We start from the raw sequence: 25,486 nt of genomic DNA, 5'->3' as shown, positions 1-25,486 counted from the left end.
TGTGTGTGTGTGTGTATGTGTGTGATTTAGTTAAATATTATCTCTTAAATTTAGTAAATTCATATCAATTATTTTATTGTTTGAAATCATTTTAAAAAATCAACTCATTTAAACCTAAACAGTTAATTATGGCATGTCCTACATAGAAATTTTCTTATTTAAGAAAAATGTTCATTAATTTATTAAACTAATTTTAATATATTTAAGTAAAACTTGTAAAAAAGCATTGTGAAATATCATCACTTGTTTGATAATTGTACTATTTATAATAATTAGTCCTATGCAATAAAGTAAAGATTTTATTAATTTTTAATATTATAAAAATGTAAGATAAAAATGTAATATTAATTTATTCATTATAGTTGGTTTTAAAAATTTATCATAAACTATTATTCTAAAAAGAGGAGGGAAAAAAATCAATAAAATTCTATAAAAAGGTAACCAAATGGTAAATAAAAACTGAATATTATCTAGAAACAGCAATTACTATAAATTTATGATAAATATAAAAAAATTATCATGAAAACATAAAATTACAGTATCAGTTTCAAAAATGTTTACATTATAAAATATTCAAAGAAGAAGAGATTTGAAATGTTCTTTGTTCCAGAAACAATATAGAGAATTTATCAAATAATGAATTATTATAACATCTAATTGCTATTTTTTACTTTTAGGCAAAATTGTATATTTTTCTAATATCTGGTCTGTTTATTCTTTTTTTAATCCTATTGTTTTCTGTGCATAATATTCTGTAAAACTTATTTATGAAAGAAAACTGAAATATTTAATTTTGATAGAATAAATAATCATATGATGTAGACAATTTGTATATCAGATACCATCATTTCATATGGAGAATTAACATTTTCCTTTTCAATATTAAAAAAAAAAAAAAACTATTTTCCAAAACATATATTTATTTAATTCAAATCTCAAAACAAATATAAAAACCTAAGATATTATTCACATAGATCATGAAAATAATATCTTAAGTTTAGGTGATCTGGGCTTATTAAAGTTTTCCATTTGCAACTTTCTTTTACCCAAAAAAATTTTACACGATCTCCAATATATAGATATATAAAATAGGTATACAAATAAACTCATTTACTGATACTAAATCATAAAACAATTATTCCAAAACAGTTTTTTGATACATATATTAACCACTTACTGAAGAAAAAGCAAATTTGCATACTGATGAGATGGATGTGCTTGTTTATTTTTAAATAAATAATTAAATATTGGCTGAATATTTGATTTTATAATTGTTATTACTGAAAATGCTACTATGCATAAATACATAAGACAAAATTTTACTGTTGTCAAATTTTTCATGATCCCTACATTCATTTACATGACCCCTTTTTGGGGTCACAACCACTGTTTAAGAAGACCTGATTTTGATCAATGTTTCTCAACTTGTGGATTAAAGTAGATCACAAAAGGAAATTTATTTCATACCTAAAATTAACACAGATACTTTTAATGTAAAATGGTGCCTCATACTTCAAATTTAATTCATTTCAGGAGGCCATTCATACTCTGAATTGATCAAAGTCTGAATCAGTATTTCCCTTTAGAAATAATGAAAAGAGAATCAACCCACTCCCAGGTCTTAAAAAATACCCATTTTGGTAAATTTAAAGCAGCAAATATGCATAATTGAAGATAAAAAATAACACATAAATGCCCTAAATAATAAATTAAAACATGAAAACAATAAATAAAATACATAAATACTGCATTTACTGGTTGCATACTGTTGACTTTGGCATCTTAAATATGGCCATCAGGTGTACTAGTTTCATGCTTCACAATAAGTTCCTTTATCAACCCAATCATTGATATAACAACCTTCTTCCACAACACTTCTCCAATGCCACTATTAACAAGTAGGGGTTATATTAGGTTGAACAGAAAGTTTTTGTGTATTTTTAACAGCTGTGATTACTTAATATATGTGATTGAATTATGACAGTTGTGAAATTTAACACAAAATTATTAATGTGATATTGTATTCCTTGTTTAAAATCTTATTTTAGACTTTTTACTTCACATTTTGTTTGAATAAAATAAATTTGAATGTCTTCAGATAATAAGCATATCAGACATATTATAGTATGAGTTTCAGAAAGGATATAATGCTGTACAAACAGTAAAAAAGATTCATAATGTGTGTGAAGAAGATAAATTTAAAATGTGTCAAATATGGTTTAAAAAGTTCCATTCAGAAAATTTTGAATTAAAAGATACAAAATAAATGGGGCATCCAAAAGATGCCAACAAGAAAAAATTACAGGAAAAATTGTTAAAAATAAATGAATAATAATACAAAATATGTATAACTAAATATGTCAAAAATAAAGTAAAAAATATGCATTAAAAATAGTATGAAAAGAACATAATGCAAGAACTGAGTGAGAGACAACTTGGGTGCACAACAGATGGCATTTACACTTTGAGCACATTTTCCACTGTGCACACAGTTTGAACTTAGAATTGTTCAAAGTATGAGGTACCACTGTATTAAGAATTCATTCTTCACACATTTTTAATTTTTTTTAAAAAGAACTAAAGCCCAATGATAAATAATAATAACAAACTACTTTTATTAAAACAAAAAATTCATCTATCATTCTGAAAACTTTTACATTAAATCACAAAATGATTTCTAAAATTTATACATGTTAGAATCAGAAAAAAAAAATGAAATTAAAATGTTACATAATAGATGAGTAATTGATATAGTTATATCAGATAATATTACAAAATATTATTTTTTATTAATATTTGGCAGAACAATTTATGTCAAATTTTAATAAGAAAAAAATTGTTAATAAGAAATAAATATTTCATTATTATATATATTCAATATTTTATTGAAACTTGTATTTCTTTTACTCTAGTTAAAAAAAACCTGAAACATTGCACAAGAATATCAAATAAATTAACTGTTTAAATAATAAACAGAAAACTGACTATAAATCAATATTAAATATACTACTTTAAAATCAAATATTGATAACAATAACCAGTATAATTTGTAAAAATCTTTTGTCTGAATATTTTTAGGGATACAGGGCTCTCATAATTAGATATAATTAACACCACAAAACAATTTTTTAACCTTATTCTATTCTTTTATTTCTATTTCTAAATAAAATATTTCTAGCTAAAACTGAATTCAAAATTTGAAATTTAGCTAGAAATATGTGTAATATTTGATACTTGAATGTAAAGATTAATAGGGGCTTAAAAATTGTTTTTTTGATAATTATAGCCTACAATGAAAAGCAACATTCTTAAAATGTTTTGACAGAAGAAAAGAAGACTTCTCCAAGTTAAAATGATTATTTTTATTGTTTTTGAGAATATAACAAAGCTAAAGTATTAAATTAGTTAAAACAAAATGTTATGAATTTTTTGTTACATGTGAGTGATACTTTTATTGAATTAAAAGCTTAATTACCTGTATCTGACATACTAACAGGAACAGCATTTCTAAGTCCATTTTCAAATGAGTTATCTTCTTGAGAAAGATTTCTGTAATGAGCAATTGATGCTGCTCCTAAATGTGCATCCATATCTACAGGTCCAAAACGTCCAACAGATCTATGGCTAGATAAATCAACAGGACTACTTTCATAACCACTGCCACGATGTTCTGAAGAAGCATTATGTTGTGTTTGAGAATGAAGTAAAGAGTTTGAATTATGATGTCCTAATACATCTCCATTAATTTGCATATGATTCACAGACTGTTGAGAATGTTGTGACTGACCAAGTTCCATCATCATGTTCTGTCTATGACTATTAGAATCCTAAAAAATCACAAATAATAAGTATANAAGTGGGTCCTTGCAGCTAGTTCAATAATAAATGTACAGTATACACATTTATTATTTTGTGAGTTTGTTTCTGTGGAGGGTTTCTTTTTGAGGAATAGAGAGCTCTCTTTATAATATACAATAATTTTCTTTATTTTGCAACCTTTAAAAACATAAAAATTATGGCCTTTAAACAGAAAAGAACTTTCTACTTGTGATGTTACTGCATGTGGTAAATTCATTAAAAATGCACTAATACATTTTATGACTTTTATGTTTGCTTTAAAACACTTTTGAAATCAATTACACATGTCCAATAATATAAATGATAATTAATAGGGTTTCTCAAACAGGATCTCGGCTGTGTTTTTAACCCGGAAAATTCTTCTCATCCTGGGAAATCCTGCAAATTTCTTAAAAGTTCACTTTTTTCTTATTTTGTGTTAAAGTTGAGGAAATTTTGCAAATAAAAGTATAATTAATTCATAAATGGTCAGAATACATTTGTATTTATTAATTTTAAACCTACTTATTAGTTTTTTAAATTTTTGCTTATTATGGCATGTCATAAGTGGTCAATAATCAATATGTGGCTTATTTGAGGCAAGACTCTGAAAATTCTTTACTTGTCAGAACCTGTAATATCTGGAATAATTGTGCCGATGCTATCGTAATTTTAACTATACCCAGTAGCTTCAATAACTGCATTATGCCAAGTTGTGCAAATTGGGCAAGGATAGAAACAAGTACAAAGTCTGCAAGTATGAAGTTTTTCTTCATAAACCTGATTATTAAAGGCCAAACAAACTGCCAAATTATTGGGCTATAAGCTTGATACCGCTATTAAAGCAGCCAGGATAAACAAATCAAGAATACTTGAGAGCAAGGCTGTGGAGTCACGTAAAAATCTACCGACTCCAACTCCAACTCAGACTTTTCCTTACCATCCGACTCCAACTCCATTTCATATACATAACAAGTTGGTAAGTAAAAAGGGAGTCAAAGTCGGCAGATTTTTTGACGACTCTGACTCCGACTCCGGCCAAAACACCAAAACTCTACGACTCCGACTCTGACTCCACAGCCCTGCTTGAGAGCAAAAGAAGTACTGAGATGCATCTCAAAAATGAACTAGAAATCTTTGAGGCTATGGGTGAAAAAATACAATACATTTAAGAGAAGATAAATGTTACAAAGAGGATATCCATTGAATTGGAAAGGGCACTCTCAGTAGCGGGACTTTTCATTATTAAAATAAGAACTTGATGAAGTGATCGGAGTATTGACCGTTTTTGGTTTTCAAAATCTTATAAAAATTTACAATAATATTTTGTGTTATATTTTATTTAAAAAATGAAAATTACCTTCTAAGTTATAAGCTTGATCTATGTTCATTTTTTCTTTAAATTTTCAACTCAATTCAAAGGCTTTTTTTTTGTAAGCAATTTCCAACAAACTTTATTAAATTTTTTCTATTTGTGAACATTTCTACATAATTCAAAGGTAATTTTAATATATATTTTACAAAGAATTGTTAATATTATGATTTTGGAGGTTGCAGAACATATTAAATTACTTTTAAAAATGAAAAATAATTATATCATTTGATTTCAAGATATTTTTCATATCTTAAAAATAATTAATTATATCCTGGGATCCTGGGAAACAGTTCACTTTTTTCCTGAAATCCCAGGACAAGCAAAAGACCAGGAAACAAGAAACCCTATTAATTATATTTGTTTCTTAAGTTTATTATTAAATAGCATTATTTTTAAGCTACCAATATTTATAGACTTTGAAAAAAATGTAAGTCATATAGTATCATATTCATAGTATATATCTATTATTGCCACAGGATATTTGGAAACAGTTTATTCTTTTGTGAAATTGATATTTTTAGTTAAACAATAACTTTTGTCTACAGTAAATATTAAAATAATATTCACTTAGAGCTAAAGATTGTTTAATAATTAAAGTTTTTATTCAAAAATATTAAAACATAAGAAAACAGAAGTATGAAAATGTGTAAAAAGAGAAATGGTCAATATTACAATGTAATGAAGAACTTAACTAAGAATGAAAGTATTGATATTAACACAACATAAATAATATGTAAGATCTTTTTGGACTAAAATGTAAAATATATCAGGATTATTTAATTTGAATTATTTTTAATTACTTAAATCTAATTTCTTTTGATATTTTCAGTTCAGTTATTTTACCAAATACTTTATCATACCAAATATATAAATTTCAATCAAGTATATTAAATACCAATTTTACAATATGAAAAATACATTAACTGATAAATAAAATAATAATAATACTTTTTAAATTCAACAGTAAGATTATTTCATTCTCTAACTTTATTGATTTTGATATAAGATAAAATCATATTAACTATAACTTATTAAAATAAAATTAGTGTATCCATCTGTGGTCTGAGTAGATAAGAAAAACAGTCTTTTATATATATATAAAAAAACTATATTACATACAAATGTACGAACATATAAAAACCCAGCAAAGTGGGTCCTTGCAGCTAGTTCAATAATAAATGTACAGTATACACATTTATTATTTTGTGAGTTTGTTTCTGTGGAGGGTTTCTTTTTGAGGAATAGAGAGCTCTCTTTATAATATACAATAATTTTCTTTATTTTGCAACCTTTAAAAACATAAAAATTATGGCCTTTAAACAGAAAAGAACTTTCTACTTGTGATGTTACTGCATGTGGTAAATTCATTAAAAATGCACTAATACATTTTATGACTTTTATGTTTGCTTTAAAACACTTTTGAAATCAATTACACATGTCCAATAATATAAATGATAATTAATAGGGTTTCTCAAACAGGATCTCGGCTGTGTTTTTAACCCGGAAAATTCTTCTCATCCTGGGAAATCCTGCAAATTTCTTAAAAGTTCACTTTTTTCTTATTTTGTGTTAAAGTTGAGGAAATTTTGCAAATAAAAGTATAATTAATTCATAAATGGTCAGAATGCATTTGTATTTATTAATTTTAAACCTACTTATTAGTTTTTTAAATTTTTGCTTATTATGGCATGTCATAAGTGGTCAATAATCAATATGTGGCTTATTTGAGGCAAGACTCTGAAAATTCTTTACTTGTCAGAACCTGTAATATCTGGAATAATTGTGCCGATGCTATCGTAATTTTAACTATACCCAGTAGCTTCAATAACTGCATTATGCCAAGTTGTGCAAATTGGGCAAGGATAGAAACAAGTACAAAGTCTGCAAGTATGAAGTTTTTCTTCATAAACCTGATTATTAAAGGCCAAACAAACTGCCAAATTATTGGGCTATAAGCTTGATACCGCTATTAAAGCAGCCAGGATAAACAAATCAAGAATACTTGAGAGCAAGGCTGTGGAGTCACGTAAAAATCTACCGACTCCAACTCCAACTCAGACTTTTCCTTACCATCCGACTCCAACTCCATTTCATATACATAACAAGTTGGTAAGTAAAAAGGGAGTCAAAGTCGGCAGATTTTTTGACGACTCTGACTCTGACTCCGGCCAAAACACCAAAACTCTACGACTCCGACTCTGACTCCACAGCCCTGCTTGAGAGCAAAAGAAGTACTGAGATGCATCTCAAAAATGAACTAGAAATCTTTGAGGCTATGGGTGAAAAAATACAATACATTTAAGAGAAGATAAATGTTACAAAGAGGATATCCATTGAATTGGAAAGGGCACTCTCAGTAGCGGGACTTTTCATTATTAAAATAAGAACTTGATGAAGTGATCGGAGTATTGACCGTTTTTGGTTTTCAAAATCTTATAAAAATTTACAATAATATTTTGTGTTATATTTTATTTAAAAAATGAAAATTACCTTCTAAGTTATAAGCTTGATCTATGTTCATTTTTTCTTTAAATTTTCAACTCAATTCAAAGGCTTTTTTTTTGTAAGCAATTTCCAACAAACTTTATTAAATTTTTTCTATTTGTGAACATTTCTACATAATTCAAAGGTAATTTTAATATATATTTTACAAAGAATTGTTAATATTATGATTTTGGAGGTTGCAGAACATATTAAATTACTTTTAAAAATGAAAAATAATTATATCATTTGATTTCAAGATATTTTTCATATCTTAAAAATAATTAATTATATCCTGGGATCCTGGGAAACAGTTCACTTTTTTCCTGAAATCCCAGGACAAGCAAAAGACCAGGAAACAAGAAACCCTATTAATTATATTTGTTTCTTAAGTTTATTATTAAATAGCATTATTTTTAAGCTACCAATATTTATAGACTTTGAAAAAAATGTAAGTCATATAGTATCATATTCATAGTATATATCTATTATTGCCACAGGATATTTGGAAACAGTTTATTCTTTTGTGAAATTGATATTTTTAGTTAAACAATAACTTTTGTCTACAGTAAATATTAAAATAATATTCACTTAGAGCTAAAGATTGTTTAATAATTAAAGTTTTTATTCAAAAATATTAAAACATAAGAAAACAGAAGTATGAAAATGTGTAAAAAGAGAAATGGTCAATATTACAATGTAATGAAGAACTTAACTAAGAATGAAAGTATTGATATTAACACAACATAAATAATATGTAAGATCTTTTTGGACTAAAATGTAAAATATATCAGGATTATTTAATTTGAATTATTTTTAATTACTTAAATCTAATTTCTTTTGATATTTTCAGTTCAGTTATTTTACCAAATACTTTATCATACCAAATATATAAATTTCAATCAAGTATATTAAATACCAATTTTACAATATGAAAAATACATTAACTGATAAATAAAATAATAATAATACTTTTTAAATTCAACAGTAAGATTATTTCATTCTCTAACTTTATTGATTTTGATATAAGATAAAATCATATTAACTATAACTTATTAAAATAAAATTAGTGTATCCATCTGTGGTCTGAGTAGATAGTCTAATTTAATTTAAATGTGTGTTCGAACACATATTCATTCTTCAGTAGACATAAAAACTATAACTACATATTTAATTAAATTTTTAAAATTAAGCGAGGACAATTTAATTTGTAATAAAGAAATAACTTTCTTTAGTAGACAATACACACAAGATGTGTCTTTTATACAATTAGTCCTTTCTCACGCAGATGAGGGATAAGACAATTCCATGGCAGAGTCAATCTTTTATTTGAGGCTTCTCATCCGCCTCTAAATGCAAAACAGTCCAATATTTCCCGTAGTGGTGGCAGCTTATCCCTCATCTGCATGAGAAAGAACTAATTGTATAAAAGACACATCTTGTATGTATTGTCTACTAAAGAAAGTTATTTCTTTATTACAAATATAATTACATATATTTGAAATTTTAACAAAAGAACTTTGTTTATTTATATTCTTTAATACTTTAAAGCATTTATATTCTTTTCACTCAAAACTAATTCTAAAATTTATTATATTTCAACCAATAAAAAACAATGACACTTTTATAATGCAAGAAATAGTAAATTAACCTAAAACAAAAGCTCAACACTGTTTTATGTTTAAATACAAAATAAAATAGTGTAAGCATGCTACATAATAATAATTTTTACTTGTCTAGAAAATCACAATATGAAAAATTCATTATTCCTAATTTAACATTAAAAAAATCTGTTGAGTTATTTATTTTAATAATTAAAAAAATATATCAGGATTATGTAATTCTATCTAATAATACTACATCTAATCACAATATATCTAATTACCTAAGCATAGAAAATCACACTTAATCAACCAAAAACAAACCAGAAACTGTACATAAGGAACATTCATCAACCATACTTTCAATTTCACTTAGCAAGCTGACATATCATCCAGTGGTAAGACATCAATAACATTGAACTATGGATGATAGCTTAAAATATAAAATGACACAAGATATCTTAGGAAAGTGAAGAATGATGGAACTTCTACATAGAATGCTTAACTAGAACTTATGAAAGTGAAGAGTAGAGAACTCCATTTACACCTATATCCAGGTGACTTTGCCCATATCCTTGGCTATCAAGAGCATACTAGCAAGCAACATCTTTAAAAAAAAAAATAATAAAATATTTTTCATTTGAAAACTGAAATTGAAACTATATCCAAACAATCTAGGAATATATATATGTAAACTTCTACTGTCATCCATCTGTCTGTCAGTTTTTCCTTAATCTTAAGAACAAAGCTAGGCAGATGAAAGTCGAGACCAGATATGGAAAACTTAGGGGCAGGAGGCCCTGATTAACTATATATGAACTTCTGATGAAAATCAAAAGTTATGTTATTTCAATTAAAAAATTTTCTCCTGAAAGGAGTTATATACATGACTGGCACAACTCTATTGCTATCAGGACAGTATGATGTAAAGGGACAAGCCATCAGTAATTTGAGGTGAAAAGCATATATTTTAAATTAAATAAATTAAAAATATGATTAAAAGTTGCAGCCCAGCATTGTGATGATGTTACAATATATATATATTTCTTAAGTAGAATATATTTGTAAATTTGCAAAATACCTTTTATCTTTAATATCTTCTAAATAATAAAACTAAAGTTAATACAGTAGAGTTTCGTTTATCCGAAAGTCAATTATCCGAAAGAATTCCAGTCAGAAAATTTAAATATTCGGCCAGTGCTGTAGCACTGCAATCTTTGGCTATGTCTTGGGCTACCCAAATATTTTACATTTTTGATACTAAATTAACTTCTGAAGTATAATTTTTTATTGTTTTTATATTTTTCAATATATTTATTTTGTTTGTACAAAATAAAAAATAATTTTTAACGATACAATAGTCTTCGTTAGGCTTAACATTGACGAAAATTCAACGCGAAGCGATACGCAACAGAGAAAAATTTCAACATGGGATAGGTTAATATATTTTTTCGTACATAATTGGTTATCCGAAATATCGATTTTCCGAACAATCCCAGTCCCCAATTGATTCAGATAAACGACGCTCTACTGTAATACTATTTTTCATAAGAATCTTATTTTTCATTATAAAAAAATAACTGTATTTTTAAAAAATACAATTATTTTTTAGTTTAAATTTAATGTAATAAACAAATTTAATTTAAGTTAAATGTAATAAACAAATACTAATAATATCAATAGTTATAATTAGTTCACTTAATAATATGAAGCAGAATTTCATGTTCTCATCAATTTCAACTTAATGAGAATCTATATTTTAAATTATCTTCAATTACAAGGAAGAAAATAAATGACAGATATACAAAGATAATTCAGAAAATGAAAGTTAAATAATCAAAATCTAAAGTAAAGCAAATATTAACATGACACACAGCGAATTCATGTTCTCCAATGTATGTTTAATATTAGTGCAAAAATAATTCTTCAAAATGTATAAAGTATTGTAAAATAATCATAATGTATTGTAAAATAACATACAATTTGTGTGTGCAAAAATAATAGGAAAAATTAAAAATAAAACATTATAAATAAAATACTGTAGAACAGATTTAAAATATTTTCAGAATCTTCAAAGATATCATAATGTTTATAAAAAATACTTATTTAGAGTAATACAAGATATTTTTTGAAATAAATTTGTTGTTAACCATTAAAATAAAATATAATTTTTTAAACAAAAATAATTAGAAAATTAATATTGTATATGCAATTAACAATAGGAACTGGATTTAGTATTAGTAGTTATTAATAAATCAAAATAAATAATTTTGATTTAATGAACAACTAATTTTTATGCAAGAAATAATAGGAAAAAAAATGTCCACTATATGGCAAACCATCATATATGTTATGAACATGTTCTTGGAAACTGTGACCAATGTTCCTCTAATTCTTTTTGTAGCTGAGCGGAACATGTACTTCTCTGTACAAAAAATAATTTTGCTGAGCAGATTCTGAGCAAAAAAATTTTCTGAGCATATATATATATATAATCTTATTTTTTCCTATAAAAATTAAAATAATTAATTATAAAGTAGAGATTAAAATTCATTTTAAAACATACTTCCATACAAAATATTATCCTTTGCCAATGATTTAATGTATTTAATCGAAAAATACGTAGCAATGATCATATTGCAGACAGAGTGAGAAATACGTAAACAACAATTCAAATCAGTGTGGATGCTTGCCTGCACGGCGCACAAATTCTCGTGTGCAGCAACAATTTGAGTAGTGCGCAGCTGTGCAGCTTAGAGGGAACATTGACTGTGACACAAACAAAACAATGTATAATGAAACCAATTTTACAGGCTAAATGACAAACAAGATATAATTCAGTTAATATTATTCTAACTGGATCATGTTTGTGACCTCTAGAATTTATTTTCCACCTCATAAAATCAATTTACTATCTATAAAGAAAATTCAACAATAATAATTTTAAATGATTACAAATGGACTTGTATCTTTCTCCAACAACATTAAAATAAAATGGCTTTACATGAAGACTTGCTATACTACTTTATGAATCTTTTATTTAAATTCCATTTGAGCAGTTTTTATCTAGCAACCATCTTGTCCTAATAGGACTAATTCTACATTGATTTAATAAGTTCATTAATTACTGTTAAAATCCATTCAACATTCATGTTAATTTTAAAATATAAGACTTTTATATTAAAGATTTTCAAGTCATATTTAAATAAATGAATAAAAATAAACAATTTCTTCCAATTTTAACAAAACTGACCAAATTTTTAATTATATAAAATATAATTAAAATATTTTTACATATTACAGTAATATATTCTAATTTTATTATTATTGTTATGAAGAGTTAATTTAAAAAGTATATCATTCATTTATAAGAATTCCTCATTTAAATTTTGATATTCTTCAGTATAAATTTGAGAAATACATCATATGTCATTAATATAATAAATTAAAATATTTTGAAAATAATTAAAATTAAACTTACTTGGATAGGAAGTGAATACACAGATGCATTGCTAGAAGGTGTTGTTATGGGACTTGAGATAACCACAGAATACTGTGGAATTTGTACTGAGGATGACACATCAAAATTTCTGTTTTCTTCTTGATAATTGTGTGTTACAGGATACCCATATGGTTCCTTTAAAATTAAAAAATTTAAAAATGAAATGGAGTTATTCTATTAACAATTATTTTGGTATAACAGTGTTCAATAGAAACTTGATAATAGCCACAGCTCTTATTTTAATTCTTTTTAATTGTTATATGGTTAATTTAACCTAAGAAAAAACTAAAAATATTAGCAATATTTTTAGTTATCTTATTTATTAAAGTAATATCACAGAAATACTACATTTTCCAACAAATTTTTTTAAACAGATTATTCATTTATTTAAAAAAATTAAAATATAATTAAACTTTTTTTTGTTCATGCATTGACTATAAAGCAATAACTAATTTATTTGTTAGATATAGCTAATGGCAAATATACTAAGCACTGCAATCTTATTACTATAATAATTAAATTAACTAATATTATGTATTTCAAAGAATTATTTTTTAGAAATAATTTGTTTCACAAAATATTTTCAAAAATAAAATACTTCATAACAACATAAATTTACTTCACTAAATTATATTTAGTAAATTTTTGACAAATTTTTGTTATACAGTACTGCATAGTTTTTCCAGTTTGGCAGGTTTCAGTTTTAAACAGAAAATTATTGTGTTCCTAACAATTTTCTAATTTAGACAGGTTTCCGTTTTATTAAGGTTTCCCTTAAACAGGTTTTACTGTATATATATATATATATATATATATATATATATATATAAAGAACCTCTTTTTATTGCATGAAAAGTTAGCAACTTAAAACAGAATATGCTATCATAGAATACAGTTTCTATAAACTAACACTCTATTGAAGCACAATCTTTATATTAATTGAAGAAGCCTAATTAGTTTAGATGTATGTACTGTACTTTTGCAACTGTTTATTAAAATTCTATTGCTTAATGATGCAAAAAATTTTTTTATTAACTAATAAGCCAATTCAATTCTTTATTAAACCATATAGGTTACTCCCTATCGTGTTAACTAATACCACAAGTCTAACATACATCAATTTGTAGATATACATAAAATTTAAGTTATAAAATTCAGGATAGTCTAATAAAAATCAAACTTAAATGAAAAATCAAAAATTACAGAAACTGACCTAACAGCAAAACTGATTTTTAAAATTCCATTCTGATAATATTTGAAAATTGTTATCTTCAAAGAATGTGATTAATAGTAAAATTATTATTTTGAAATTGTTCTACTGTTAAAATTATTTTAAAATTAAATTTTATGTAAGCTGAAAATGACCCAAATTAGATCTGAAAACTCTAATAATTTTTTTTAAAATTCAGAATTGTGTGTTTTACTTTACTAAAATTTAAAGATATATCTATTATTGTTATATTTGTTGTCCACTGACTTCCAAATAATTCCTAGTAATTTATCAACCCCTAGATAAATAAACCACTTGGGAAGTTATAAGTAATCATATTGTGAACCCAGGCAAAACAATTATTCTTATTAATATTTCAGGATGTTTCAGGAAAGTTTTAAAAGATATTCTGCATTATTAAAAATAATTTATTATTGTTGTTAAATAACTATATTATAAACTGTAAAAAATAACATAGAATTGGTATGCATTCTTATATTCTCTTTTCAACTCTCAATATTTTAAAAAGTTATAATAAATATATTAAATTCAGCACTACTTTATTATTCTACAATTCTGATGTCAAAAAATATCATCACATTCTTGTTATTACACTTTCAACTTTTTAAAATAAATAATAAAAAAGATTAGTAAATTGAGAAATTAATAACACTGAATTTAGTAAAATACCAAATTATGTTTATGTAAAACCTTGGAAATCCATATTTTTCTATTTGAAAAATACACAAACATTGATATTTTTAAATGTGAATACACACATTTATAAATGCAAATTTTTCTAATAAATATTTGTTTATTTCTTATAAATACTAAAAAATAAAGAAAATTAAAAACTTATCATAAACCTTCATTTTTAAAATTTTACAAAAATTAAAACACTGAAATCTCAAATTAAGATTAACTTTCAAAGGTAATAATTGTATTTATTATAATCCTACATTCTGATACTAAAGACTACAATAAGAATTAATAATTTTTTAATAAGTTATATGGTATTTATGGTCCTATATTTAATCATATATTAAATCAAAATTTCATAAATTTAGGCATTTATAAGTTTATTAGTTTGTTAAACTGATCATGACAAAGCAAATAACTTACAAGAAAGAAGTATTATATACATAATTATAAATGCAATTTTATAGTTATATATATAATACTTTCTCATATTAATAAAGGTGAGTTAAATAAGTAATGAAATAATCATAAAGTAGGGCCTACTAGTTCTATTCAGTGAGCATGTTCTGTAATGATGACATTTCAAATGAAACCCTTAATTAATTAATTAATGAAATTCATACAGGAAAGAACTAGTTTCATGTCATGAAGAAAATGGCATCTGGCTATACCAATATTTCTAAATTCACTTGTGTATAAATTTGGCATCAGAAGACAAAAATTATAAAAATAAATGTATAAGCAATTTGAAAAAACACTTCAGCTATGACTTTACTAGTAACATGAACCATTTCAGATTTAGAAACAACCATTATTTTAGATACTGTCAAAATGTCCAATAAAAATAAGAAATAATGACCATGCTATTCTTATTTAATTCGTTTAACTTTATGGCAAAATAAGAGTTTTTGTTTTCATTTTAAAAAATATCTTAATAATTATCAAACTGCTATAAACTGAAATTATAAATACAACATTAAATGTTACATTTAATTGTGTCTGCAAATGCTAAATTTATTGTATATTATTATATATTATTAAAAAAACCAACTAACTGTAGTTAGTTGTTTTTTCACATAATAATCTGCAATCAGCAGTGTTTTATAAAATATTGTATACAATCTGTTTTTTATTATGATACATATAATGACATTTCTAATTTTATAAATAAAAGCATTTTTAAAACAATATTACTGATTGTTCTCAACTATTCATCCTTTTCCTGAGGAGGGCAAAACATTTTGTTTTAATACTTAACACAGTTTAATTTTATACATTATTCATAACTAATTCACTAAGTTAAGGAATACTTCATGTCAAATTTTGAATGCTTTTAAATGTGAATTTTAACATTGCAAAACATTTTAAATATCATTTTATATTTTACTGAATTAATTTAAAAATTTCAAAGCAAGCATTTGTTTTAGCTTGTTGAATTTCTTATTTTTTAATCAAGTAAGTACTGCTAATTACTTTCATTAAAAATATATATACTAATAAGTAGGTTAATCCATCAACTGAAATACTTGCTGAATAAGTAGGATTAAACATCTTGTTAATTAACTTTTAATATATAATGTATTAGTATATTTAGTCTATCCTTATTGATTCTATGATTATTTTTATTTCATTCTTGTACTAATGTTTATTATTTGGATACTTCAACTAGTACTATAGGAGAAATATTTTTATTGATCTTTTACCTTATAGAAAAAATTAGAGATAGACAAATACTACTAGAAATACTAGAAAGTATTCAATATTACAGATCTCAAATATAACATTGATAAAAATAAATACGAATACTACAAGTACTTCCAATATTGTGCTATATGTACTGTACAGTCGCAATGGCAGATCCAGAAATACTTAAAAAGCAGCAAACTCAAAAATTAAGAATATTTGAATAATTAATAAGTACCTTTTATTAATGTGTGCACAACAACTGTATTGCAGATAGTTCAATAATTTATGAAAATTTACCATTAAAAAAAATTATTTGTCTTAAACTTAAAATATACATCATCTATAGCTATTAATAATAATATGATATTTTAATAGATTTAAATGCAATACATTAATAATTGTTCACAATCTATTAGAAAGGCTGTGAGTGTATAACATGATATAATTTTTTAGATGTTTCATATTAAGAAATCAGTTTCACTTACAGAATAAAATCACCAATATCGATTTGGAGCTGTTGACATTTACCAAAAATTTTTAGCAGAATTTTTTGATTAAGTAACATATATTTCCTTTTTGAATTAATATTTTTTATTTAATCTATGCTTTTAGTTGATGTTTAAATTATAAATGCAAATTGCATTATGCATTTTTTTTATCATCAGCCTTAACAGATATAACAACAAATTTAAAAATAATGTTTAGTTTTTACCATAGGTATGTGATATTTTCTATTATATTGAGAAAACTATATGGTGTTTTCAAGAAGACTGGAAAAAATTCATACCCTATCTTAAGAGGTTCAAAATGAACAAAAAAGTCCCAATAAACATATGCCTATTAATAAGCCATTCTCAAATTACATGAAGTTTTAACAAAGGTTAAATTTTAGAAGAAGCATATCTTTGAGGTCATGTGAATACTTTAAGCATTGATATAATGTTAATAATGAAGAGCAGTTCCAGAAAAGGATTGGACATCTTTAATTCAGCCGTTGCATCCTTGAATTCTCAGGTATTATCCATTTTCCTCTGATTCCACTTTCCGACTTCTCTCTCCTCGTCACCTGGTGACAATTCAAAACCTTTCAGGAGCACAGGAGAGGTCAAAATCGAAGTTTAATTCGATTCCCATCCAGAGATAGTCAATCTTTGTTTTTCCATTGTTCTATTATTTAAAAGTTCTTAAAAGTTTGCGTCGTTTTCATTAAGAAAAACTATTTCTAACTTCTATCTTTTCTCAAAAAAAAGAGATAATTTTGTCCTTAAATATAAATAATTTTAACGTAAATTTCAGTGAAGTTCAGACCTGTCCAGAGCCTCACATAATGAGGCTCCATAGAGATGCATTTGAACATGTCCATGAATGCATCTCTAGCTTCATCATCTGAGAAGTGTAAGCCACCAAGATATTTCTTAAGTCCAGAAAGATAAAAATCAAAGGGTGCTGTTTGGACTATGCACAGGATGGTCCATCACTTCTCAATCAAAATTTTTTAGCCAGTCTGAAGTTTGGTGTGAGGTATGGAAAATTGCATTATTATGCAGCAGGCATAGCATCCTTGTCTTCCATTGGGAAGTGTTTAGAAAAGAATGAACTATGTAAAAAAACAGCTTATACTGATTACTTTAAAAATTAAGTTAGCCATTTGAATGTAGTTTGTTGTTATAAAAGATTGCAATCACTTTTAGGATATATCTTTTATCTCCTGTCATTTGCTGTTTTTCAGAAATAAATGTAAATATTTATATAAGATCATATTTTTCAATAATTTACTATTTGTTCAGTTTTCAGTTAAAATATTTTCTATCCAATTTTTTTAATAACTGAATTATATGCATATATATATATATATACACACACATACAATAATAATTTTTAATTATAGTAGAGTCCACTCAGTGTAATCACAGATATTGTTATCAAAATTGGTAGGTCTCAAAACTAATAAATTAAAATATAATTATAAAACTTTGCTTACTATAATTAGAGTTTAATTATTTTTATCATTATCTTTGGGCAATTAGGCATTTTTAAGCTCTCTTTTCACATCAAAAGTTTCAACATGATGCTAATAACATGCAGTTATTGTAAGTTATCATTATCAGTCTTTAAATATTAAATGATTTAATCATTATTTGTTTTCAATATGATAGTTTACATTACTGAAATTTCTTACTTCAGTTATATGCTAGATGTTAAAGGTAGTGAGGTCTCAGAAAAAGGGAGAAACAGAAAAAAAATAGTGAAAATTTCTAATGACATTAAGTGATTGAAATTAATTTTGTTTTATAAAGTTGAGCTGAATTGTCCATGCTAAAATCAAACTGACCATGTCTAATTCATAGTGAACTTATCTTGACTATAAATACTGATTGGTTCTTATTAAAATTATATTAACAATGAGTGTGCACACAATAACAACTATCTTGCATGTAAGTTTTATCTTGAACATTTTCAACATCTCCTGACATTTATATTCTGTGTCAATTTGTGGTCTAACATCTTTGTCCATTAAAGTCAGAAATATATGTTGTTTTCTGATATATTCATATATAATTAATAACTTTGTAAATATGTTGACAAATGATAAAGTAACAATTTAAGCTAACAATAGGCATTGCCTACATCTATAGGTGTATGGTGAGACAGAAGGGGTTGATTTCCCCAAAATTTTATACAAACATAAACAAAAATTTCAATTTTTAATTTGCCATCACTAATAATTTGTTAATCTTTTTGCTTTCTTTATCTGATTTTTTTATTCTTGCTTTCCCAAATTTGGGAATTTGCCCCCTGCTCTCCTGATTTGTATACCTATGTCTACAGTTTTTGTAAAGTAAGCAGGACCAGCAGTAGGCCATAGCAAAGCAAGCATGTGCTTGGAACAACATTGCTCCAAAATATAATTCTATAAAATATAAAAAAAATTAAAATTTGACATATGTATTTGTCAGGTATTAGAAAAGCTGCAGAATAAACAAAACAATAGATTGCCAGTTTCTTTATGTAAAATGACATCCTAAGAATATGATGAAGGGGGTCTTCTTAATGGGACCATTAAGAAGACCCCCTGGTCTGGCATAAACCTGCTGGAAAAGGGATTGAGAGAGTAAGGTGATGGAAAGGACAAGAGAGTTTCTCTACTTGCAAGACAGATCAATGGTGCATTTTAGTACTATCACTGGAATGAAGCAAAAATGGCATTAAATAAGTATTAGGATTGCATTTTTTTCATTTTGTTTAAACTGTTTTGAAAATATATCAATATTTCAAATATTAATATATGTCAGTATTCTGTTAGGTAACCTTTTTAATTAATTGCTTTGCTGAAACCTTTTTTTGAAAATCAAAGTTTTCTTGTCTTTAAGTTATTTAAGATTTTGAATTTTAATCAATTTAAAAATATAGTTATACACAAATACATTTTATTAATTAATAATTTGGTATTTCATATATATGATTTAAATAATTACAATTTCTTCAAAATAAGCCAAACTTAAACATTTGATCTCTTTCTTGATATGAAGCCTAATCACTAGCTAAAATATAAGCAATTTCTAATTTGCACATTGCATAATACTTTGGTATATTTTTTAAAATCAAATTCATTTAGAAAGTAAAGTTATGCAAAATATGCCTACAACAGTTTTGAAGAAAAAGCTATTTTAGACAGAATGCTAAAATATTTTAAACAGGAGCCTCTTTAATATTTCAAATTCCTCTGTGAAGAGGCTTTTGAAAATATTAAAGCAGAAACAATAACAGAAAATTTAGATATTGAACCAGTTTTTTAAAAGCAAGAAACTATTTCTCCTAGATGGTTAAAAGATAATTTTTATAAATCACATGATCTTATTTGTAATCCAAAATAATAATTTTATGCTGAATGCTATATTTTTTTTATATTGGAGGAATTTTACATTAAAAGGACTGAAGAATTCCCACTATCATACTTCAGTCAAGTTATGTAAAGACGTCATCTTACATAATAGTTTAACTGAAAACTTTTTCTTCTATAGATATTTTATAGGCATATCAATAAATAAAAATATTTCAACAATAAAAAAGCCTAATATATTTTTATTTAAAAAATTAAATGAGAATATAAGACTTATTAGGCTTTTTTATTGTTGAAAACTTTTTTTGGGGCCTCAAAGAATTATTCATACCTAGGCCTCTTTAGAAATGGATGGCCCTGAAGGCAGTAGCAGACAAACAATTGTTGATAGTGTCATCTCTATAATTAGAGTTAAACATTTCTTAATTGTTTTGACAGGACTTTTTAATGTCAGAGTCAATAAAAGCAGAATTTGTACTAATTATAGTCTTATTTACTTATCACTCTTAATGTTATCAATCAGTTATTGTTATTAGTATAGGCAAGTCCAAAGTGATTACAGACGTATTCCATTGTATTTTTACCATTAAAAGTTGTCATTTACTTAAATATTATTATAAAATTGATTCTTTACTTTAATTTTTTTTAGCAAAAACAAACAAGTTTAATATAAAAATTTTTATAATGTGCAAAATTTATATTAATAAAAAATAACTAGTAAAACTTGCACTACATTAAAAATTATTACATAAATTACTAGATTTATATATACTGTATAAGGAATTTACCAAATTAAAATAAAGTTTCATAATTTAAAATGAATTGATTTTTCTACATTCATAAAACTTCCTATATTGTAAGAACACTTTAGAAATCAAGTTATTTTAAAATATTTACAGAAACACAAATAAAAGATTTTAAATATCAAAAATACATTATTCTGATCCTGTAGTTGACATGATTTAAAATCACAAAAACTATCATAAAAACATTCCTATTTTTAGATTATAACAAAATCATCTAAACTTTATAAAATCAAACTTAATGATTTTAAATAACAATTTCTTTTCATTAGTAAGAAATATTTATTAAATAAATTCAATTATTTTTTCATTTAAAAAATAAAAGAGATGATAATATGTGAAATATTTATACTATTTAACATGAAATTGATTTGAGAGTTTAGATTATAATTTGCAAAATCTTAGTAATATTTCAAACAAGGCCATTATTCAAAAGTAAACTATTTTTATCAATTATACTAAAGATGGAAAGAGTTACTACTAGATGATAAACCTGAATCATTAATATTTATGAACAGTAAATCAATTTCCAGTGGAAATATAAATAGAATTAAAACTATGTTTTAATTTTCCATTGTTTAAATATATTCAACCCATTGATTATTAAATATACTAATATAATTTTTATTCTCTACTCAAAAAAATATATTTATTGAATTCTTAAAATTCATTTTATTCAAATATCTATTTCATAACAATTTATTACAAATTTAAAAAGAAAATGAATTTAAAATATGATTTTCAGATCTACAAATCTACAAATCACAAAATATTAATAAATTAAATTTATGAGCTTTTCATTAATTAGTTAATAACTCATTCTTCATGGATTAAAGCTCTTTTAAAAAACTATGATGGCTTAACATTGTTTTTAGAATAATTTTCTTTATCTAGTTGAAGATTAATGACACGTTCTAATTCTTTATATTGTAAGTGAACATAAAGAAAACAAATCAAGTGTAACCTAATTACATTATAAAAAAACATAATTGATTATTATTTCCGTTATTTTAATCTACATGATATATGGATTTCATAATTTATAAAACTTTGAAGAAAAGTTATTAATTACTTTATTAATTAATTACTAAAATACGTGTTTATACAAAAATAGCTATTAATTATTTATTAATTATGATATGACAGTTACATAAATTGTGCAATGATGAGTCTTTACAAAAAAATCTCCAATAGTGAAATAAAAATTATTTTACTTTTTGAAGACATTTCATATATTATAAATTCTGGTAATTATTACATATTTTAATTAAATAGTACAAAATTATTTAGTTACCTACTATACATATACTATGCCAATACAGTAATACCCAGAACTTATGAGATAGGTGGGACTGAGCGATAACCGCATAAGTCGAATTCACGTAAGTCGCGGTACAATTTCGTAATTTGTGTAAAATCCAAGTTGGATGTATGTAAGCTAATAAATGTTCTCGTTAATTTTATCTCGTCTTTTGATTCGTTCACGGTTACAAGAAATCACCACATAGAGTCTCTAAAGTCTTCGTAGATATAACAAACACAGAAATAAATAACACAAAATAAATTATAGCTATGTGTCGATTCCGCACGACACATCCAAACATGTAAGCTGAACAATAGTGTGGGAGGAGTGAGTAATCAAGAGTTGTGTGGCACTCAAACAAAAGACGAATCACGAGATTTGAAAATCACGTAACTCCAGGTTCACGTAAGTTGGGGTAGTGTAAGTTGAGGTATTACTGTATACAAAATGTTGGTCTTACTAAACTACAACTGAGCTACACTTAGGGTTCCTAGACTTTATGACTGTATTAAAGGGCACTTAAAAATGATTAATACTAGTTAAGTTACCACTCTCCAACATTTACTCCTCCCCATCCTACTTCAAAACAAAGTGAAATTAGATGATTTTTTTAGTTAATAACTAGGCATTCTATAAAAACACATCTTAAATAACTGCAGCAAGTTAATATTTAATATACAATAACAATTTCAAACTAAATTTGATATGTATTTGATAAGTGATGAAGGCCTATCAGTTATCAAACAAGTAAATTTTGAACTAAATAGAACATAGTATTCCAAACAGAAATAAAAGATATAAAATTTAAATTATAATGAAGTAAAAGTAAAATAAAAATAAATTACATTAATAAACATATTTCAGTTGCAATTATAAAACAATAAAAGCTTGACTAAAGTTTACTTTAAGATGTGAATTTATTATCTTAATTGTCTTTTTCTAGTTGTTCAGTAATTTCTTTTATAAATACAGTATTCTACTTTTATTTTTTAGACTTTGATTTTAAAATTATAGATATGAATTAAAAAATATAAAAAATTTCATACTCATTAAAAATATTTTTAAGTTTCAGTTTAATTTAGAATTTAAAATATTTAATGTTAAACCACAGCTTAGAGAAGAATATGGATTGATATATGAGGTTAAGCATGTGTTTTGTAAGGAAATCTGCCACTTCTATTTTACAAAACACATAGGCATTGAAAAATGAAAATAAAGGAGAAATTGCATCCTCTCTCATTTCAATGAAGGACAAGGACAGTTTAGCTGAAATAAACGATGTCTGGCAATCCGAACTACCCTCTCAAAAGTTTTCTAGGACCTATCAAGTTTTCAAGTTAAAATATAATTTCAAATTTCTAATAAAAGCTGTTAAAAAAATTAAACACACACACACAAACATGTTCTTGAACCCGATGACAACTACTAATGTGGCTGAAAATGTCCTTTATTAAAAATACTACTGGATTTTCAAGGTTTATTTATTTATTGTTCAGAAAATAGTTTTTGTTTGGAGAATGTATTTCAAAATTATAAACTTATGCCTCTTCCCAAAAGTTTACTATATATTCTGAAATTAGAAATTTTAAGTTCAATAACCATATTTCAAAAAAAAAAAAAAAAAAACTCTACCAAAATTTTTATTCTTACAGTAGCCTAATGGCAATTTCATCTTAAAAGGAATAATATAGTTACATTTTAATAAATAACTATTATTATTCACATTCTTAAAATTTTTATTACCATTTCATCATGAAGAAAATGTGCCTAAATATAATCAATGCATTATTCATAAATGTAAAATATAAATGAATACAACTAAATATAAAATTTTGTCGTCTGTAATCCTCAATAACAAATTTAACAGTGATAATATCTTTGTTTCTTTGCAGACACACTAAGGTGACATATATCAACACTTGGCAACTTATTGACTATTTATTTATTCAGTTCCAACTGAATAAATAGTCGATAAGTTGCCAAGTGTTGATATATGTCACCTTAGTGTGTCTGCAAAGAAACAGCTTAATAGTGTTGATATATGTCACCTTAGTGTGTCTGCAAAGAAACAGCTTAATAACAACAACACGGTTTCATCAGAATCAAGTGATAATATCTGTTTTATTAATATACAGTAACCATATTTGATTTAGATATATTACAGAAGATTGATTTTTGAATAAATTGAAAGTTGGTGCACATAGAATTGTAACATCATGACTCGTGACTATCAAATACCTAGTTTTTAATGTGATTCATTTCATAATAGTCATAAAGTTATGACCCTAAAATTAATTCATTTTGGGAAGGATAAGTAATTGCCCTTTTCCATGCTAAATTCAGTTACTGCAAAATATTCCATCAGTATAAGAAGGATCAGAATTAGCAACATAATTATGCAAGTATGAAATCAAAACATGTCAGTGAAGGGAACTCCAACAAAAGCTGTCACAAGGTGCCTAGCTCCAAAAACATCCGTCCTCTAGAACAGTGGTTCTTGTAGAATCAACCATCAGCAGAACAGAAAATGCAGCTCCAGATAGTCCATAAAGTGTGAGAAATTGATATCTTAGCATTGCCAGAAGAGAATAATAACTTGCATCTACATGAAGAGTATCTCACTGACGAGAAGTAAAAGTTTATAGCTATGTTAGATAAAGACTGGATCTATCAGACTGCAATAAAATTCAGGAAATCACTTATTGTCCAATTAATAAAAAAACTTGAAGTGTATTCAACAATGCAAGGAAGCATTTCCCAAAGGCTCCCCAATTATCATTGAATACTGTCACAGAGGAAAAGCTTCAGATATGATTGGCTAAGAACACAAAAGTAAATGCTCTGTACTTCCAAGACATTATGAAAACCAATTATATTTGAGAATTGTCTAGTCCAGAACTGTCTACCCAGTGCTGAAATAAAGTTGACCATATTTAAATCATGTGAATACAGTAGAGTCCCGAAAACTCGGCCTAATGTATACCAAAGGGTGGCCAAGTTTGAAAATGCCGGGTTATCAGGAATGGGGTTAAAAATGAATAAGTACGAGTGTTTCCTCAGAAAATACTGTAATGTACAGTACTTGTATGTATTGTTTGCTTGAGAATACAACAGAGAATAAATTGTCCAAGTACCCTTAAACAAAGGA

The 25,486-nt window shown here is 25.4% G+C and overlaps 1 protein-coding gene across 3 annotated transcripts in view; it reads right to left on the bottom strand.

The window, feature by feature from the left end:
* LOC111618859 (recombining binding protein suppressor of hairless-like) overlaps positions 1-25,486 on the bottom strand; it is a 131,025-nt gene that overhangs the window by 38,523 nt on the left and 67,016 nt on the right. For all 3 annotated transcript variants that reach the window (XM_023360466.1, XM_023360465.1, XM_023360463.1), the window contains 2 exons: positions 12,776-12,931; positions 3,476-3,827 (listed from right to left, as the gene is read on the bottom strand). In XM_023360466.1, the coding sequence (XP_023216234.1) occupies positions 3,476-3,803 (328 nt within the window). In that variant the 5' untranslated portion in view covers positions 3,804-3,827; positions 12,776-12,931. The remainder of the gene's footprint in view (positions 1-3,475; positions 3,828-12,775; positions 12,932-25,486) is intronic.

The sequence above is a fragment of the Centruroides sculpturatus genome, unplaced genomic scaffold (genome assembly GCF_000671375.1).
Source record: "Centruroides sculpturatus isolate CEXI.00-Female unplaced genomic scaffold, Cexi_2.0 scaffold149, whole genome shotgun sequence".
In the NCBI taxonomy this organism is placed as follows: domain Eukaryota; kingdom Metazoa; phylum Arthropoda; class Arachnida; order Scorpiones; family Buthidae; genus Centruroides; species Centruroides sculpturatus.
The sequence above is the reverse complement of the archived record's forward strand: the minus strand, read 5'-3'. Positions and strand labels throughout refer to the sequence as shown.